The sequence below is a fragment of the Oryzias latipes genome, chromosome 15 (assembly GCF_002234675.1).
Source record: "Oryzias latipes chromosome 15, ASM223467v1".
Classification (NCBI taxonomy): domain Eukaryota; kingdom Metazoa; phylum Chordata; class Actinopteri; order Beloniformes; family Adrianichthyidae; genus Oryzias; species Oryzias latipes.
The window spans coordinates 25,781,631-25,803,832 of NC_019873.2; the positions used below are offsets into that span (position 1 = coordinate 25,781,631).

Genomic DNA, 22,202 nt, shown 5'->3' on the forward strand with positions numbered 1-22,202 from the left:
ATTACCTAGAAAAGCTATTCATATTGTCAGACTGGGGGTGTTTTTTTTCCTTAGTTATATTTTTTTCCTTATTTAAATTAAATATATATCAATGCGTTGGATGTCGAGCGGCGTGACAAAAGCTTCGTGTCACATTCTCTTTACATGAAGACTATGAGGTTTGGAATGGGGGGGTGGGGTGATATATATATATATATATATATATATATATATATATATATATATATATATATATATATATATATGGGGTGGCCGTGGTGCAGCGGTTGGGCAGTCGACCCATTATCGTAAGATTGAAGGTTCGATTCCCGCCTTGCACGCATATGTGTCGAAGTGTCCTTGGGCAAGACACTGAACCCCACTTTGCCTCTGGTGGTAGGTTGGCGCCAGTGTTCGGCAGAAGAGCCGCCATCAGTGTGTGAATGTGTGTGTGCATGGGTGAATGGGGCTGTGACTGTAAAGCGCTTTGGGCCTTCGACAGAAGGTAGAAAGCGCTATATAAGTATACGTCATTTACCATATATATATATTGGCGGTTGATTTAAAATAGGCTGAAAAAACATGTAACAAGCAACAGAAAATTGAATTATTTTCAACCAAGCTAAAATACTTGTGTGCATCCTGGGAGACATGTCAGAACAAGACTGAACTAACCCAAAACCAGGAAGACCCAAAAAGGCTGATAAAGGCTCAAAGCCCTGACCTTATACCCAGGAAAAACATTTAGAAATGTACAAGAGCTGCAGAGTTCAGTTACTTTATTCTGGTGATAAAATGGACCGGCTGAGAAGAGGGAGAACATGAAAAAATAAGAAAAGTCTCAAAATAACCTGATCGCAAAATCTAACAATAAACACAAATGCCAACCCAAAGCAAAACAAGAAAAAGTGCTAAAATCACACAATCTCTCAAATAAGAAAACGACAAAACACTTCAGTAGTTTAAATTAGATTTCAGAATTACATTTTCTATTACATAAAATGCAACAACAGTAAAGTTTTTGTAAACAAAGAGAAGTCCTCTTATAAAAGGCAATATTCAATCTCATGATCCAGAAAGGGATTCAGCAGGTTCTAAAGGTCGATGGATGAGCACAGAACTGCTTTGACTTCTGAAATAATATTAAATAGAAACATTAGTATTTGCTGCTTTCTTCTCTAAATGTGCTACTCCTGTGGACTCAGTATTCTTAAGTTAGTTGAAATAAACAAACTTACATTAGAGATGATGCAAACTGGCTCATGAGAGTTTAATAAATTAATCATGGCTGTCACAACTTGAAAAATGATGCATACAGTGCAGAGAATATATAAATATCCTTATGAGACATCAGACGTCTTACAAAAAACGTAAAAATGTCCAGTTTGTATTTTAAAGGGCTAGAGTAGTTATCTCATAGGGTGCTGCAGTGCTTTGGTGATAAGAGCTTTACTGTATAGTGACTGAAATGATTAATTTTTTCTCCAATAAAAGGCAGATGGAACGAGCTCTAGGGGCAATGTGAAAATATTGAAATTACAGCCTGATGTTGTTGAAGTGATTTAATTTTCCTTGATTAAGAAAAATTAAAATAATAAACAATCTGAAATACTGGCAAATGAAGGGTAGTTTGCTCAAATAACCCTGAAATGTTTCTGCTGTCCATCCACACTGCACTGTTGTTGTTTTGGAGAGAAATGTTGAGTTGGATAAGAAGGGGAATCTTTAATGCCATGGCTTTTTTCTCTTTAGAGCGGTAAAGTTCACAGTACAACGCCAGAGCAGCAAACAGGCAGAGACAAGAAAAACCTTGACAGGAATGTCACCTTGCCAACACAAAGCCCCACTATGCAGAGATAGGAAGGTACGATGGTTACAGTCGAGGACAATCCAGGCCGACAGTCTGTTTTTTGTTGTTTTTTAGGGGATGTTTATATTAGTGTGAGTGAAGAGACATACAAACATGCAGACATTTAAATCAGTCGTGGGGGGAAAAAAATTTAAAACTGTGCACACATGGAAAATGACTATTGAACATCCTCTTTTTTCCCCCATAAAATTTAACATTTTACAGGACTGTTGATGAATTTTACGTTGTTTACAATGTATTAAGATGTATTATTAGTTGGATTACCATTTATAAATACAAAGTAAAGTCCCACTGTGATCATCTTTTGATCCGTTTTCAAATCGTTCCCATTGGTCTTTTTATTATGTTGATGCCGTTTTTAACCAAATTTTAAGAAGAAAAAAAAACCTGAGACATAGTTTTTGCAGAGCGGCAGTAGTTCATTAGAAATTCACCTCTGAGTTTGGGTGGGACCACTGGTGCTGAGCAACCCCAGTCTCCCCTTCCCATCACCCATAACTGAGGGCTATTTGTTTTAATGCTGTCTTGCTAGCTTACAGCCCCTCACACCCCCGACCTAACAGAGGTGCAACAAAAACACAAGTGAATGCATAATAAGGGAGCTTGTGATGTATGTCATCAATACGCTCTTTTTCAAACTGCATTTTTTATCCGCCCCTGATTTTACAACAAAGGATTACACAGAAATGCAATTTTCCGTTTAATTTTCTTGATATATGTCTTCCATCATCAGAAAAATGCCACAACAACATATTGAAAACACCAAAAACATGATTTTCAATAATTACACTAAAATTAAGGAGTTGAGTTTTGAAAACTTCATGTTATTGAATCTGCCGAGGTCTAAACGAATCTGCACGTTTATCAACAGGTCGAAGTTTTGTGTGTTTTATTTACGATTTATATCAGCGTGACGGTCTCATCCTCATGGATTTTTGTGGAGTGTGATGTTTTTCTTAGATATATAGTAAAATACAGGGAGTTGTGTCTATTTGACCGTCTTCAGAGTTTGTATCTTTGCAACCATTAAGTAGGAGAAATCAGCTAAAAAAGCCAACAAATTTCTTTTGTGTTTTTATGGTTTTGCTTGTTACCCTGCTGTGTTCTCACTGCTTTGTCTCTCCGACTAGCAGACACTTTAATTGTTGTGAAAGTTAAAATACAGTAAGGGGACGGCGATTCATGGGGAAAGAAATTGATCTCGTTGGCTCTTGATTTTCTCTCATGGCACTAAATCTTCAAAAACATCGATCGGAAATAGCTCCTTTACCAGATACCGATAGTGTTGGATTGGAGCGCAGTGTCCTCATAAATCCCACAAACGATTACTCTGAAAACTGAAATGGTAATCCAATAGACATCATTAAGCTTCTTTTAATTGTACGTCTCCCTAAAGGTCCACAGATGCAGTGGAAACTCAAGCGATGTTATTTTTAATACAGTTTTGTCTTCTTGCAGGGTTTAAAGTTGCACTTGAACGTAGCAGCTCAGCTACTTAATTCCTACTTAGCATTGGCACTTACAGCAGGGATTTTTTTTTACACACTTTGGCTATTTTCCACCGCAAAGATCTGGTAACCTAGAAAAAGCTGTTTTGTTTAAGCAGTCATGATTTTTTTTCATTCCATACAAAAGCTTCCTTAAATGATCAAAATTAACATCAAAAAGCAATAGTGTACATCAGGACTTTGGTGATCTATTTTTGCACAGCAGTCATTACAGGAATCTGGCGGCAGATAGAGAAATGGAAGTGCGAGGTGCTGACAGAAAGCAGATCTATAATGTCATCTCTCCTCTTCACATTTCCATCACAACTATGTAATTATGATTGGATTCCTCCCCCGTTTCTCGGCAGAGGTGGTAATATGAAGCGAGATATGATGACTGTTTTGGAGGTTAGAGGAAAGACAGTCTGCAAGCCTGACCTTAGCTCAACAGCGCTGTCAAATAAACTGCCTGGTCTGTAAATCCCTCTGCCTCCCACTACCGCTGTACCAAGTCAGTGAGCCAGTGCTGCTTTCCTCACACCAACCTGTCTAGTCGCATGACCCTGCAGTTATCTGCTAACCATATGCCTCTCATAGGGCAGTTTGCTATGCTGCCTCTTCAGTGCAGCATAAGTAGACATTGAGAAGTCAATAACAAAGGGCTTTAACACACAGGGCATGTTTGCTACTATACCGTCTGCTATCCCGCACACCTCTTAGGCCAAGAACTCCTGGAATGGTGCTGCATTTTTAATGAAAGCAGAGTGTTTGATCTGCCAGTGTTTATCTTCTTTGATGTTAACTGACACAGCAGCCAGCTCTCACTGCAGTCCAACGCGAGGACAAATTAATTCATTATCCTTTAAAAGGGGAGGCTAGTGGTTAAGGAGTTCAACATGGAGGCCTGATCTGGGCTGCGTAACAGCTTCAGTAGGACTTACCAGCTCATCCAGGCTTTTCCTCTTTTACTACTGTATGAATGAGACACTTATGTTTATGGCACACACACACACACTTTATAATTACATAAAGGACAGAGGAAGGCCATTGGGTTGATGTGGCAATACTATTAACTGCATATGAGAACTGGATCCAATGACATCCCCCATAGAAAATGGCTTATTTCCGGCTCCAACAAAATTAAGTCAATTCAGGCGCCATTTGTTTGTGATATGGAGGCTGCCATGTTGGAGCCAGATGACGTCAATAAGTAAATGATAGAAGATGTTAAAAAAGTGTCAGAGCAAGAACTATTTTTCTGACAAATGGAATGCCGTCTATAGGATTTTAGTTTTTTTGAGCCGGCGGGTACGTTCTGTTTGGAAGGCAAGGGGGAGGAGTCGCTCAGTCCAGTTCGCATATACAGTCAATGGGCAATACCAAACAATGGCAACATCTGAAAGAACACGAGAAAATAGAGTCTCAGGACTCAGAGAAGAACTGGAGAAAGTTTCGAAGGGTGAAGGTGACAGTGGGGATCGGAGCAGTAACCCCCAAGCTGGAGATCTCTGGAAGTACTTTAGACTTCTCAGCCCAAAAAAGTGCAGTGCTCAGAGGTGCAAAGATACTGAGCAGCACCCCCAACTTTGAGGGTTCTGGTAGAGGAGCCATGCTTGGGTGGGAAAACACCCACAGACGTTTTCTTTTTAAATATATATATATAAATAAACCATGTGCATTTAGTTTAATAAGATCATAAATCCTTTTTTTTATTTTTGTTTGGTGTGGGCATTCTTCACTCTTTTTGGGGAACTGAGAATTGGCCGTAATGGTTGCCCGATTAAAAGACAAAAAACAGGCAAGAATTTCCAGGACATTACTGTATCTAATGACTACGACAGATCCATATCTGCCCCAGTGTCCCAGGAGAGAAAACAAATATCACATATGGAGCCAGTGCATAATTAGTCCCCAGCACAAGAACTAAAATGGCAGACATTCAATAATGTCATGCTGCTGAACAACTGTAAATATATGTATTAGACTGGTTGATCTAACTACAAACAAGTTATAAGATAAAATAATTTTAAGACTATTTTTGTTTTTTCCCCCACATATAAATACTAATAATATAACACACTGCTCTGTCATAGCTTTCCACAATGCAAATCAATCCAACTGTAAAATGCATGTTATAACACTTTAAATCGTATACTGTCTACCCTTTGAAATTACAAAAGTGTAAATCCTTTCATTGTAACATGTTGACGATAATCCTTGAAGTGTGTAACATTTTTTTATAATATACGAAACACAATTTTCATTCACATTTTCATTTCTAAATGTGCCTGACTTTATTTCCAATTACATAAACAATATTCTTCAGTGTTTTTGCCTTTCAAGGTGATGCTGATTTAAGATAAGTCCTGGATTAAAGGGCTTGTTGTGAATTAGCTACGTACAGTGTCAAGGGGTTAAGTCTAAAATGCTCTATAAAGCTTGAATTTTCTCTGGATTTAACAAAATCACAAAATCAAGGTAAACGGCAAATATGAAGTCATTGATTTCACAAATTAAAATCGTTTTGATATGAGCGTTTTGCAACGATTTTTTATGAATCTACCGAGTTCTAAAGATGAATGCGTTGATGGTTTATTAAAAAAAACAAACATTTGTAGTGAGTAGTGAAGGAATTCGGACATACCCACTATTAAATCAAAATACACTACCATTGAGTTTTAAAAACAAACAAGCATTTTCTAATGATAAATGTTACACGTTTCAAGTGTTTTCTAAAAAACGCAAAATTCTGAGTTTTTCCCCCATTTTTTTTGAAACTGTGTTGGATTTCTGCTACATTATGGAACCTTCTGAATTTTGCTCTTATCCACACACTTTAGAAATTGGCATTGAAAATCAGATCATGTTTAGTTTCACTCCATACACGCAAGCGCTAAACATTTGTCTGTTATTTATGTGATCTGGTATGTGGCAGTACTTCTGTTTTTTTTCCCTGTCAAATTCTCTCTCTTTTTATATTCTCGCCATTCCCAGCTTCCACCAATTTTAAGCATTTTGACAGGTTTTTTTTCCTCTATATCTAGCAAAACTCTCACTACAACAGTGTTGGAAGCTGCATTCCGTCTAAAAGAAACCCTCAACCCCTTCAGCTCAAATTACATGATACATCTCAGTGCCAGCTCTAGATTTTGTAGTGATGCATCATGTTAGTTCAGACATTTTAACTTTCAATTCTTGCATGAATACTATAACAATTTAAAGATTGTGTTAATTAGTCATATTTTCTAAGGACTACAGTCCACAAAATAAAGTAATCATACTGTTTTTAATGAGTCAGACAGCAGAAAGAGAGTATTTAAGTACTAGTGTTATAAAAATGATGTCAAATCATATCAAGATATAAAAGAACTGCTTTAGGATACAGTGTTCTGATGCTAACATAGTCTAAAAGCACTTAATGATGATAATATGAAGTGTGGAGTAAGTGTTATATGGCTTAAGGGATGATGACCACAGTTCTGTGTGAGCTTCATGACAGAAATTACTGTTGGATACATCGCATCAGATCCACATGAACTAAACAAGATAACTTTGTTTTTTTTTCTTGTGTTTTATGTTCTTTGAACAAGAAACGTTCCCTCTTCAAGTCTGGCTTGATGTCTCTCCCTTTGTCAAGTCATCAAGCTGCATGGGGCTTTTATCCATTAGAAAAACTAAAATGCTTACAGTGTTATCATCATTAGCTTTTACAAATGTGAATTACGCCTTATGAAACAATAAATCCGGTCATAGATATGTATGTCCCAACATTATTTTATAATCATTATTGTCATTATCATCAATTAATGATGCCATTCTTTTTCGCTAATGGCTGACAGTGTCACTGAGTCAGATGAGGGAATGGAATCTGAATGGAGTGACATTTTTATCACAGCACAATGATGAAAAACCGAGGGGACGAAGACATCATTATGAAAATAAATGCTAAATGTATTGATAGTTTTATATTCTTGTAAACCCGTTTACAGGAAAATATTGGAATTACAGTCGAGAATGATTTATAATGCATTGTTTATGTTAAAGCTGTTTAACTCCCTGCCCCGTTAATTTTTACCACGCTGTCTCTCCCCTGTTGCTCACATTTGCACGTAAATGTTTAGCAAATCATTGTAGCTTTTTGTCCAATATATCATAAAAATGGCAGTTTTTTTATGTTAATCAGAAATCAGCTTACATTTCTTTGCATTCATTTAATTCCGATGAGCCTTGGGGGGGGGTTTACTAGGCAGTGGCCCCCCTCCTATGGTTGCCGTATGGAGTGGGCCCCCCCTCTTTCGGTTTTATTTGCACCTTAAACATGTAGGGCCCTTGGTAGGGGGGGTGCTTGGACATCACTGCCAGCAAGCAGCAGATGTCCTCCTAGCACCCTACCCACCAATTTTAACCGCACCTTAGACATTTAGGGCCCCTTGGTGGGGAGGGTGAGGGGACGTCACTGTGAGTAATCAGGAGATGTCCCCTTAGTGCCCTACCCGCCAATTTTAACTGCACTCCCCTTAGTACATACACCCCTCCCCCCCTCAATATATACATCCCAACATAAACACACACACATGCACACACACACTCTCTCAAACACACATACACACACACACAATTTGCAAGGAAGGTGGGACCTAGGACCATCTGTCCCCTGCCTCTTCCCTGGTGGGGGGTACGGGCCCCTTTGCAACGGCGGCCGTGTCCCCGGGGTGCCGGCTTCCTGGGCCCGGCGGTGCTCTCTCCGCACGGTGGGGGGGTTCACATTACATCTGAGCCGGGGGTGTTCGTGTCCCTGGGGGGTGGGTTCTGGTCCTTGCTCCTGAGTGCTGGGCCCGCCAAATTTCCAACTGTGGCCGAGCCTGGTCGGGCCATATTTACAACACCCCTTGTGGGCCCTCTTTTTTCCCCGGGGTTCCCCCCTCCTGGGCGGGGGCGGCGGGCCCCTGCCTCGCTCCTCCCTGGACCAACCGTGGGCCGGGCGGATGGCTGCCTGGAATGCGGAGCGGGTCTCCCTTGGGGGGTCCTGGCTCGTACCTGGGGTTGGGGCGGGGGGATGCCCGGAACTCCTGGGTGGTGGTGGGGTGCTCGTCTGGGGCTGTGGGCGTCCTTCTCCGGTGGGGCCCTGCGTTGGGTTCTCCCGGCGCGGCGGGGGGGCTGCTCTCCTGATTGGGCTGGGGCGGCGCTCTCTTTCCCTCCGTGCCTCCCTGCTCTCTGGCTCTGGGGGCCTTGCGGCGGCCCTGCTGGCCCTGGCCTGGGTGGCGGGCTTGGTCGCCCGGGCGGCGGTTGTTCCCTGCCGGTTCCCGTGTGGCGTTGGGGGGATTCCGGCTGCCGCTGCTGGTGCGGTGGGGGTCTTGGGGTGGGGATGGCTGGGCACTCTCCCTCCTTCTTTTCACGTTCCACCATCCATTTTAGAAGAACATAAACACTCACCTGAGCACAGGTGTTAGCTCAACAGACTGAATGACTGAAATATTTCACACTAGTTGGTTTTAAGGCATAAGTATGCGTGTGAACACTATCTGTTTTGTGTACATGTCGACAGGTGGACATTTTTGCAACTAACATGTGTGTTTATAACATTTGAGTGTGTGTGTGGACAGGCTCCGCCCTTATTTTTATTTTTTTTTACATTTAAACCTTACCATAATGATTAACAACCAGTAAACTTGTTGCTTTATGCTGCTTCATGGTCTTATCCCCCTTCCCCTTCTATTATCACCCCCTACCCCCCCTCTCTCTAACGTCCCTCTCTCTTCTTCCCCTCTTTCCTTTTCCGTCCGGTCCAACACCAAAGATTTTCAGACATGTTTGAAATTAATAAAGTTTGGCCTCAATTACAAAAGGGGTTTATTCAGACATACCTTTGGTTTGTCTGAAGATTAATAACCCCTCTTGTTAAAGTAAAATATGTCCAACCCAAGAGGCCCTCAGCTCTCATCTGCCTGCCTAGCTGTTGGACAGGACAAGTTAAAAAAAAAAAAAAATACTGTCTAGTCATGCGCTCTGTGTCCTAACAAAAAACAACTGGAATCCAAACCTTTAAACTCGTGACATGAGGTCATAAATACTTAACGTTAAAAAGATCTTTTGCAGGAGGGCTCATTTTTAAGCAACGTTTTGACTCAGCTCCTCTTTCAATGCTGCAATGCTGTTGCAGTGTTGCTCAATGGCTGACATTACGAAGACTTTTTCATTCAAATGTCCTGATTTAACCTTTCAGAAAGCTGCCACAAACAATAGCTTAATGCAGAAAGACAGGAAATGGCTTGTGTGGAGGTTACAAGAAAGGCATAATTGGAACACTCATTCAATAATTCTGCTGTGTGCTTTGAGGTTGCTAATGATGAGGAGGTGCCTGTTTAGCTCGCCGGTTACCTGGGCACAGGGGACACGGCTGCAAATTTGCAAGCACTCAACGGTGTGTCTTCCCTCCAAATGTGAAACAGGAAGTGACAGAAACGCGGAGTAACTGTGCTGTGTTACGAGGAAAGTGGCACAGATACCTCTCTTTTCTTTTTTGTAATATTTTCTTCTCGTAATTTGAGATGAGTGTGCTTCACCTCTTGAGGGCTGAGAGCTGTTCAAAAGCGCTGCGTTATTCAGTCCTTCTTTGTTGCAGCACAATAAAATACTTGTATTATAGATGATATTAACATCTTCTTGCTGTATTGATATTGTTTGGGTTTGGAATCACCCAATTCATCTCATTCCTATGGTTATAATATTTTGATCTCTTTTTTTCTTCCTTTTCATTTTTTAGCGGGAACTACATACATTTTCGGGCGAGACGGTGGACTGATCACCTACACCTGGCCCCCAAATGACCGACCAAGCACAAGAGCAGATCGGCTCGCCATTGGTTTCAGCACACACTTGAAGGATGCTGTCCTGGTGAGGGTGGACAGCTCCTCGGGACTTGGAGACTTCTTAAAGCTCCACATTGTAAGTTGAAAATACTGACTCACCATGCTTTGGGTTGGAATTGAATTGTTTGCTATTGAAAATCTTACTTATTGTGTGATGCACATACAAGCACACTTTTTTTCAGACAGACAGAGTCTGAAAAGAGGAAATAGGAAGTAAATATACACCTACTTGAAGCAAAACTATGCGAAATAGCTACTGGTGTGTTATTTTATGACTGTTTTCAAACCAAACCGATCCGCTCCAACAAAAGCTTCATAAATCACTGTTTTCAGTAACTTAGGTACATTAATCACAGTATTTAAGATGTCGTTTTTGAAGTTTAACAATAGACATGAAACGTGAAAGCAGTTTTTCAGAGATTTCATTTTCTTTTTTTCAACTCACATTGCATTGGAAAAAGGTTACTTTTCAAATTTTCTACACAGGCGCCGTTAAAACAACAAAGTATGTCAATTCGTATGGCGAGAATGGAATTGTGTTTGCACACCTTCTCTTAACTGTGCGATGGCACCTACAGTATGTGTGTGCTCCACAAGCAGAGGAGAATGGTGCAGTAATAAGAGCAGGTTCCACACAGTACATCTGTGACCTGGACATAATTCTACTGGCGACCACATGACCTTCCACTCTGCAGCTCTGCTCGCTGACAGCAACGCTAATGCTGGCCAGGAGCACAGGAACTTTGCACACACAAAGGAGAGCTTCCGACCAAAGCACACCAACATAAAATGGTTCTTGAAGTCAAACCCATCACCGATTAGTGCAGACAGTTAATAAACAACAGCAAAGGCAGGTCTTTCCTGAAGGTGCAGAGCATGGAGTTGTCAGTAGAAACATATCCTCCTTATGGTGTTTGCTCCAGAAGTTAACTCATTTAACCCAATAATCTTGAATCACTGGCCGCTCTGACAGATTTCACCCTGACTTGAGAGCAAACAAGTTGTTCCAAAGAACACAACTCGGCGCATGATTCTAAAAGACAGATGTGCTTGCTCAGATGTGCAAATGCTTTCCTCTGATCCTTAAACATGCTGCAGCTTTCTGGGCTTCCACTTGCTTGAAAAGCACAGCAGTGATAAAACAACAGAGTTTACCAACATAGACTGTTGGTATGTGTGCGATGATATATCCTCCTTTATGATTTACATACCTCAGCGTGTTTTTGCTCACTGGCACATTTTCTTGGTGTGCTAATACATAAAAATACTAAGTCACCTGATTTTTGAGTATCAAAAACTGTAACTTTTAGGGGAGTAGCGGTTAATAGCTAGGTTTTTTTATCATAACGTAAAAACGACCAATCACAGCGGAAAACACACATGTAATGGCAGCAAAAAATGATTAAACCATCATTACAGACCAATGTATGGAAACACTTTAAATTTTGCAAAGGCCTGTAACCATATAGTGTGCTAGAATGTTCCATTTTCATTATTTTATGTGGAAAAACAACAGTATTGACTACGAATAGTATCGTCCACCACAAATTAAGATATGAATCAAATTGTTGTTAAAATGAATCGTTACACCTCTGTTAACTTTTATAATACAAGGAATTCAACATTCACGTCATGGAAGTAATCATGGTTTATTGTCACCTGAAAATGGGTTCTAGTGAATTTCTTCAAACACTGCAGTAAGCAATATTTATTATCTGCAAGTCTTCACACGCAGGTTACAGTGAGTCAGAAAGAACATGCAGCTTACTGCAGAGACATGCTGCTGTTGAGCAAAAAAAAAAAAAAAGACAAGAAGCTGCAGCCATTTTATGGGATAAAAATGTTGATAAAGCATATTCCTTCGTCGGGGTGGTCGGGTTACAAGAATCTCTCCCCCTCCAACATTAGCAGTCACTGTGAATGCTTCCTTTTGTGTATTTAGCTTTGCACAGTAATCTCAGGGCTTAGTGAAACGTTGCATTTTAATGGTAAGCAGTGAAAGATTAAGCAAAAAAGAAGGGATGTTGGTAAGGGATTGATTTGAGTCTATGCTTTTTCTAGAACATCGTTGAATCCTTTTAAAATTCATATTTATTGCAATGTAATGCCCAGAAAATGATATGCAAAATGCAGTGAAAACACTGACGTATGAATTGTAAATTTATTCCTCACAAATTTATGGCACATTATAGTAAGTTTTATTGTTTTTAAAGTGCATTAACTTGATGTCATTTTACTAAATGGTAGTGAAATTTATTAGAACCCCCTTCTCCCCTTATGTGTTATACTGCAGTATAACAGGAAAACAGTATAATCTCAAATCACAATATTTAATGAAACTGGATTACCTATGATACAAACCCTCTGGATATGCGGTCTACGCTTCTGTCATCTCCTCATTAATTAAAATGGAAAAGTCGTATTTTAATGCACTCCATTAAACACAATGAGCTGTGCAAAACTGCCACTCTGAGTTCCTTCTACTGCAAGAACTGCCGCACTCAGCTAGTCACCTGCAAAAAACCATACCGATAATAAGTCACGCCAAAACATTAAATAATTTGAGGATCTATTACCTGTTTAACCTTATTTGCCACAAAGTATCATTGGAACTATGCGATACTTGTACAATATTTGGTTTGATCTGCTTTTTTATGATATAAAACATTAATGTCTGTGGCAGACCAACAGCTATTTTCCCTTTTTAAACCATTTTGACGCTGAACCCCATTCATTCTTTTATTATCTCTTTCACTTACTTCAGCTCTGAGCAGAAATGTCATAAGGAGTGTATCTCTAGCTGTATGAGATGGGATTAGAACAGAATTTAGTATTTATCCCCCCCTGCTCCATCCTCTACATCCCTCCCCCTCTAATCTCTGCTCCCATTTCATGATGACAGGAAACCCAGCAGGCCTTGAAGGACGCCATCTCAACTCACACTCTTAAGTGAGAATTTTCTGAGTAATACGTGGAGACAGTAATTTAAATGCACCTCACAGGAATCAAAAGCTACCCTCCATATCCTGTCCATCCTAGATAAAACAATGACTGCAGAGTCAGCCAGCCATCAAATGTGCAACAGTCCTCATGCTTGTTACTGTGGCACTCATGGAAGAAAACTAGATTCACAATTCTATTCCTGCTGATTCTCTGTGTGATGGTTCCCCACAAGCTCTCTGAGGTCTTCTGAGTTGAAGCATATTCATGAGGCCTCATGTACAAGTGCCCCAAGTGAATGAGTCTCATCTGTACTCAACTCTGTGCTCCAACTAAGAATTTAGATACCAATATTAATAACACTCCATCTTAAAGTCAAATCAAGGGAAATATTTACATTAAATAAGGATTGTGGATGTAACAAACTTAATATCTTAGTCACATGTACCAATAGGGAGGATTAACCCGTATGCTAACCCTCCCCATAGAAAGTTGTGTGTACTGGCTCCTCACTGACTGAAATCAGAATATTTTATTATGTGCGAGATTGGGTGGTGGTTGGGGGGGGATGCGGGGGGCTCGGACTTTACAGCTCCGGGGAAGAAACTGTTTCTCAGTCTATTGGTGTGAGTTTTTGTATTCCTGTATCTCTTTCCAGAAGAAGAGGTACAAACATTTGGTGTCCCGGGTGGGTGGGGTCTGCAGCTATATACGACCAGCCTTCCGTCGGACCCGACTGTCGCACAGGCGTTGTGGGAGAGGTCCACCCACAATCCCCTGTGCGGTTTTCACCACCCGGACCAAGTCATTCCTGTCTTGTGTATTGCAGCTCTGATTGGGTGCAGATGCTGCAAGCACTGGTTGTGCAAGCGATACCTTTGTGCCTGTAGGACGCCTGTAGGGTGTCCACACAAACCATGGTCTGATTGTCTAATTTACTAAAAGTCAGGCTGCACATAAGGAGCAATGAGCACGTAAGGATGACACATCTATCACTTGAACAGCAATAACGGGCCCCTTGTGCAGGGTTTGGGGGAAATAATGAAAAATCTATACGATACGCCCGTGTCTTTTTACTTAACCATCCATGTTGTTTAAATGTTCGCTATGACTTGTCACCTGCATCATGCCTGTCAGGAACTGGTGGTGCAGGACCCAAACATGAAGGAGACCAGGTTTTGTGGCAGAAACTTAGACATTTATTAAAAAGCTTGAACAAGACAAAACCGTGGAAGCAACAAAAAAAGTGTCAAAAGTAGAACATAGCAGGGTAGATGATCTGACCAGAAAGAACTGAAAACCAGACACTTAAATAGACTGATGGTAATTAACTGAAATGAACACAGGTGTGACTAAAGACAAACCTGAAACTGGTGTGACTGAGGGACAATTGAAAACACATCATAACCAAAAAACCGTAACAAATCTGAGAAAAACCAAACCAAAAGTTCACAATCCTCACAAGGCCCATAGACAAAAATGTGCATAAACATTTTTTCACTGTACAGACTGATCAAGTGCTCTACAATCATAATATTTTGAACAGGTTTGCCCATTTTTCGCCGGCGAACAGCTCGTATCCACCCAAAAGGACAGTTGTGACTTTGGCATTAGCAATTCTATGCCATATAGATCAAATCTCTAAAGCAAGAACTAAAAGAACATTTAGAGGATTCCACTGAACAATTCTCACTTGTGTTAAATAAGCAATAATTCTGGCACAGCAATGAAAAGGTACATTTTCCCTTCATGCAGTTATGGTATCCTAGTCTCCAAAAGGGAAGTAGAATATCATTTATTGTGCCTCACTAACAAAACCTGTTATTGGAAATCTTTCTGCACATTTTTAGGCAGTCTTTACCTAGAAAAAGTCAGGCTTTGTAGTTGTTTTTCTTCTTTTTGTTGTCAATGAGCTGCAGTGACAATGACTATGAGTGGCTCTCCATAGTCTCCACAAGGGCCCCGAGGGGCCCACCAAGCTTGTTTTGTGCTAGTGCGCAATCTTTGTGTGGGGGTTGGGGAGTGTTTGAAGCACTTTCTTCTTCCCTTCCTCTAATTGCGTGCATCCCTTTAAAAAAACAAGCAGTCAAGGCGTAAGCTAAGACAGCAACAATGTGAAGCTAATATATTCCACAGAGCAGAGAGGATGCTGAAGAAATAATGACTTAGTGGTGCATTGCTCCCTTCGGTCCTCCTTTAGCTGACTACCAGAAGGGGTGCTTTTTCTGATGGAAGACACCTTTAATTGCAGTTTCAACTCCTGTTCTCTACCCTATTAATCATGTAAAATGGCTAAAGAATAGAGAACACAGGGCCACTGTTGAAATATCTCTATTTTCTAGAAAGAAAATGTCAGATTTTTTGATATTTGCATAACTTGGAGGAATATTTTTATTCAAAATGGTGTGCTTCATTAAATGAATACAGCACAGTCTAATTTAACGCTACTTGTTAAATTGTTACCTGGGAGAGAGGCTGCACATCTCTTGAGAGAACCAGTCTCACGCTATCCCCCATACTCCTATTAAAACACCTGCCCAGGGAGGAGAGATCCTCTTTTCATCCACTACCACTGTTAGGGTCACTAATTACCTCTCACACTTAGTCTGCACACAGACTGAGCAGACCCGCATGCAGTACTCGCAGGGCTCCAGTGATGTGCACCCCTTTGTGTTGCTAAGTCAAGTCACATCAGTTATTAACAGACTTCTTGAGTAACTGACAGGTTGTTTTATTACAATGCATGCTCAAGCAGGACATTTAAAACAAAAAATATATATTAAACCTGGTTCATGGGTGTAGCACACTGTGTATATATACGGATATCATTTTTTTCTCGTCACGTCGTGGTTTTGTTACCCAATTTTTCTCCACTTCACTTTTAAGTGCTGTTTCCTTAGCAACCATCCCAGTACACGACTAGAGTTGGTGCCATGGAAATAAAATGCATTTTAAGCAAGTTTCATAAGTAGCAACAGCATTTTATTCATTTTTTTTTTCATTGTTAAAGCCCTCTCAAAAATGTAGTTGGACTTGCAACTCCATGTTGCAAATGAGGTACGAGAGGAAATAAAGGGCAATCAATCTGCTTCATCACAATGCAGCCAAGACTAAAAGCTAAATTTTAAAATTGCAGAAGTTTGTTTAGAATAGAAGTATGTCCATTTTCCCGCAAATGTAGTATGACTCACCTAAATTTGAAAAAAAAAAATTTTGACATGTTTTGGTGTCAACAAACTTTCACTCTTATTTATAACGACTTTGTCATGAAATTTTTTGATACATGTTTAAATAGAAGGGAAGTAGGAAAGTGATTTGGCTTTCAAAGTGCTTGCAAGAATAAGATTTATTATTTAGCCTGATGACAGGCGCTGTTGCAGATAAGAATTATTTGTAACAGCGGGGGGGGGCATATATAATATACAGACAAAATAACCAAGAATATATGAACAGATTGTAAAATACCTGTGTGGATAAATATCAATATAAATAGAGTAGCTGTGTACAGTTAAGCAGAATAGGATATGGGTGCAGATTTTATGCATGTTGGGGGGAAAAAATGCAGTCACAGATGTTTATTTTGTTTGATAGGCAGGAAGGAAAGACCTGTGAACATAACAGAAGTTGCTCTCTCTTCTACTCCATCAATGTCTTACTAAAGAAGAGGAGCACCAACCTTTTCCTCTTTAAAGTCCCACTGCGATCATCCTTTGATCTATTTTCAAAGCGTGCCCAGTGGTCTTTTAATCATGAACATGCCATTTTTAACCTAAACGTTTAAAAACGGCCGGATTTTTTTAAGACATAAGTTTCTGCAGAGCGGCAGAAACTTGGCTTGTGGACGGGAATGTCGGCGTGGAGTAAGCCTGCCCACTTTTCCCCATATTCCTTTGTTTATTCTCTCCAGTTACCTTTCAGCCCCTTACAACTCTAAACTTTACAACATTACCGGTGCAACAAAAATGGCGGGGAAAATGGGAGCTATCCAGCTGTACAGTTCTGAGCCCGATTCCAGGTCAGATGAAGAAAACAAAGGCGTACGTGGATTCATTTGTCTGCAAGTGGATGCATCAGAATAGAGCGGAGCAAGGAGCTTGTGGCCCACCAATTGTAGCACCCACGTCATTGTTTCAAGCTTTTCAAAGTTTTTTTCATTTTCTCCTCATTCACCAGAAATACTAAGAAGAGATGCAACTTCAGGACTAAAATTATTTTATACAAGTCGACAATTGTGAGAAGAATGACACAATAACAAACACCAGAAACATGATTTTTGTTGGATTAGGTCTTTTATTAGTGTGGTTTGGGAGGTAAAACACAACATTCATGTTTTGTTTTCTTTTGTTAAAATTGTTCATAAAAAATTGTGTTCATAGCAATTATTTAGAACTCTAACAGATGTTTGGGGGGAAAAAATGTCTACCAATAGAACTACTTTGAGGTCTTAGAAAATGTACAAATTTACTTAATTTTACTTTATTTGAAATTTGGTTTATAGTCAGTCAGCCTGTTCTTTCATTTAATCTTCACTATTAGGTCAGGTTTAACTTGCAGGACTAAAATAAACGGACTCCTTAGCGCCACTGAATGAGTTTGTCATTAATCTTATTGAAGTGAAATATCAGAAGTGATTCTCGCCATCATACGGCACGTGTCCTATGATTGTTCATGAATAGTGATAATAGCATGGTTATAGTGCTGGTAAGTGTATTGATTTGATGTTGGGTGAGAACAATTGTGGCAAAAGTCGGCCTTCCGTCTGTTTCAGCCATAGTCGAGACAGCCACTCCACTCTGATGATGCACCTGACCTCAAAGAATCAAATCTTATCCGCTCCATATTGAGAAGGGCCACCGTTAGAGTCACCATTACTCATCTTTCAATTCTAATCATTTCTCAATTTGTTCGAGCTCTTTGCCACGGAAAAGCCAAGTGGTCCATGAAGAGGACGATGTGTATGAGTATTTGAGAGGGCAGGATGAAACAGTGTCTTCACTTTTATTAGTGTAACAAATCATAGTGACTACAGCTTGTCATTGTCAAAGCCTTACATCAATACATTATGGACTTGCCTCATACAGCTCTCTATTGCCATGGCTAACATGGAGTAAATGTGATTATATCGCTGCTGTACACTGTTGGGAATTTTATTATACAAGGATAAGAAAATCAGAATTTTATTTATGGTTATTTTACATTATATGTGTTTCCTTCAGCATTCAGTTAAGCATATTACTACAAACTATTTGGCTTAATTGACCATTTGTTTACATATCACTCAGTGTTATTTCATATTATTTATACATGTCTAAAAGTCAAATGTCATTAAGATTTTAACGTTCATGCTTGGCTTGATGAGGTTGTGTGGTTGTGTGTGTTTGGGACATGAGCAGCACAGCAGGAATTCACCACAGTTGTTGACTTTTGACACAGCTGCCCTCTGCCTCAGGGTGGTGCAAAAATAGCCTCTTTTTTTTAATCACTCCATTACAGTCAGCTGATGTACAGCATCTTCCAACAAACACGCATGAATGTTTTTATGTGGGACTGGCATTTTATCATGAGGCATTTTTATATAGCCAAAACCTATATTAGGGTTTATTTATTGGATAAGCAAACACAAGATACGTTATACCACAATTCATATTTGAGCAGAAATTTGACTAATATTTACATCAATTAAGGTTAAACATTAAAAAACGGAATTTATTCACTCAAAAAATACACTTTTGTCAACAATTGTTTTCATGTTTCTGTTATATTAGACACACCTGTATGTATTGAGTAATGTTGAATCCATGATAAATGTGGCTTCATTTAAAGCTTTATATTAAAGATTGTATTCACTGACTCAACTTCAAAATTTAGTCTTCTTTAGAATGAAAAAAACAAATTAAATTGTAACTTTTTTTTAACATTTGCACTTACATTTTATTTTCTGTTTTGTAATAAATGTGTTTTAATGTCAGGAATGGTGCTGAAACATTTTATTAGAAATATATCAACTGTCATAATTTACTTTACATTTGCACACAGAAATAAATACCTTGGGCAATTTCCATATTTAATGAGTTATAGCTCTCAAATATCTCTGACCAAAATTTCTTTTAACCGGCCTCTCAAGTAATAACTTTTTGATTGCTCTCTGTCCTCTGTTGATGATGCACTCTGTGGGTTTTCGCGTGGAGCTCCATGAAATATTTAACAGATGGGTTGCCTTGTTCTGGTCACCTTAATTACCTTTTTACTGCTGCGTTCTTCTGACGTCCTTCCCACTTGTGCTCTCTGTATTTTTTTTTTATTTGTAATACTTGCTCATAAATTATATACACTTGGGAGCATGCTGTTTTTAATTATGAGCTGCCGTTAACATTTGGAGCATGGCACGCGATAAAACAAATATTTTTATTTGACTTATCGTAAATTATTTTTCTCTGATCAAATGTTCGTATTAATTTTGTTTTACTGTCCAAAAAATATCCTGATGTAAGAGGGTCACTTTTAAAGCTTTAAATCAGAAAATCTAATTATTTTAATAATTTAGTGATTCTCTTGTGTTATTGCTGTTTTATTCTGTTTTATTATTCTTCCTCAAAAGGTTTTGCACTTTCCCAGCCCACAGCTAAAAATAAGAATGTTTCTTAATCTGTCTTTCCTGGATAAATGAAGGTTAAATAAAACATAAATAAATCACAAAACCTTCACAATTTTAAAGAATTAGTTAGGACTGAAAGCCAAGCGATTGGGAGACAAGACCGAGACAGCAGTAGTAGGTTGGGATGTTGAGGCGAGAAACTTTATCTTCCTTTAAATTAATTTTACGTTTCTTACAGAACTCCACACCTTCTGCTGTTTTCATACATGAATAATAGATGATCATCCCCATATTCTCCAAAACAACCCACCAATATTAATAAAATCCAAACAAAAACAACTGAGATTTTGCCTCCAATTGTATCCACATCACAACTAATGAAAATAGAATAAGACAACATGATGTGTTTTCATTTTTGAAATTGCTTTTTCCAAAGGAAAAATCTGATCATATATAGAATTTTTTAAACTATTTTTTCAAACTGTAAAAAAAACGATAAAAAGATAGGTGACATAGTAGCCTACACATGCAGCAAGATGTCATACGGTATGCATACCTGTTATTCTACTGTCAACCTCCAACCCTCAGGTGAGGTGAGGGTTGGACCTTATTAAGCTCAGTTTATCCTCCGTAATGTGTTACCTCAGGAGAGAGCTGAAACGGCAGATGATAGGTGAAGTTTTGTTGATCTTTGATTGCTGCAACATGTGATAGAAGTAAACATAATTTACTTACTTTCTCTGTGGGTTAGGGTTAGATTTGCAGCCCAAATTCAAGGGTTTCATGGTTGCCTCAAAGGAAGAAGGACCGGGTTCGAATCCTGGCTGGGTCGTTTCTTTGTGAGATTTGCATGTTCTCTTCTTGCATGTGTGGGTTTTCTCTAGAATCCTAGTCCAAAAACATGCTTTTCGGGTTATTTGGTGAATCTGTGTGTGCTTATACGTCTCTGTATGGTCCTGTGATAGACTGGCAAACCATCCAGGGTGTATCCCACTTTTGCCCTTTGGCCAGGATAGGCTCCAGCAACCAAGTTACCTAACAGCTATTTAGTTAAAAAAAAAAAAAAAAGAAAAAAAGGAATGTATGTAACCTGATCCAACATGTGATCCATCAAGAAGGCTTGATCATCAGTGTCATGCACATTAACCTGCAAAATTATTGCATTAGAGTTTAACTGTATGACTAAAAGGTACATAGTGGTTTATTAAAAATGATATTGTCAAGATTGTAATTCAAAGCACAGTTACTGACAGCATTTAGTCTCAGAGATGTTGTTCCAGTGTTATCATAGATTGCCCAAAACCTCAACGAGGCACCTTTGTTTATACTGTGTTGCTGTGTGCCCACTCGTTCATCCGTGTAGTAATTTCTGAGGCAATTACAGGCTACACTGCTGCAGTTATCTATATGGAAATGTAACAGCTATTGAGTGCCAGTGTCACCCACCACCATTCTTTAGTCAACTGCAACATGAATCGATAGCCAGCCAGTCAGCCGATCCGTATGTTTGTTTTATGATCCATAAACATCCACTCAATGATCTCCCCCAAAAAAAGCTGATGGTAGCAGGCGTGTTTGTGCCAATCCCACCAGACACATTTTCAGAATCACTGATGGAAGGATACTGTAACTGCAAAGAAACTTTTCTAAAGGTGAAATATTTTATTAAAGATAACACAGCAAATTGACAATCAGTCGTTCATGGTGGACGATGTTTTTGCCGCATGTGGCTGCTACTATAGGAGCAGCAGGATGTGAAAGAAGTAAGGACCTCACAAATAATTCCATTTGGGATATTTGTTGGAAACCTAATTTAACATCTCAGCTCACTTTCAGGCCTGTAAAAGGCACAGGTATTTGAATCACACCTGTCTGATGGATAGGTAGTCCTACATGGGTCGTTTAAATTCTCTTGTTAAACAGCACATTTTAAGTGAATGCAATTACATATAATCAGTACCACTTATAAAATCTTAATAGGGGCTGCCATTTAGACTTGGAAGTAATGGCATGAGCCAGAAACTTGTGAAGCTATTAGCCTTAAATAGGTGGCTATTAAAAGTTTTTGGTCTCATCTCTGTGTATAATCATACTTTAGCCAAGGCTGTATAGTCTACTAAACTTTCTATTTGATTTTTTTTTACATAATAAACACAAATATTTGTAGTAAAAATATTCAACTCTATACATTGATTTGGTTGCCAACAGTTTAAAAAATGTGGTGAAAAGACTTCAAATCTACCAGCCCATATAGGGACTTCCTTACAATCCCCCTGGAAGTGAGTGAGGCAGGAGAAGCGGTGAACTGGTCACACAGGAGGCCTTATCTGCTTGTCATATTATTTCCTCACAAAGCATCACAGAGGCCATATCTGACATCTATCGAGCTGATAGCGACTGCTGCCACAAACAAAATGGAAGACAAAACAGAGGGTGTACATGAACAAAATGACAAAGCGGAG

General features: G+C 39.3%; 1 protein-coding gene across 39 annotated transcripts in view; it reads left to right on the forward strand.

The window, feature by feature from the left end:
• The window catches only part of nrxn1 (neurexin 1), a 261,829-nt gene that overhangs the window by 161,790 nt on the left and 77,837 nt on the right, over positions 1-22,202 (forward strand). For all 39 annotated transcript variants that reach the window (XM_023963299.1, XM_023963303.1, XM_023963319.1 and 36 more), the window contains one exon: positions 10,100-10,281. In XM_023963299.1, coding sequence (XP_023819067.1) covers positions 10,100-10,281 — 182 coding nt within the window. The remainder of the gene's footprint in view (positions 1-10,099; positions 10,282-22,202) is intronic.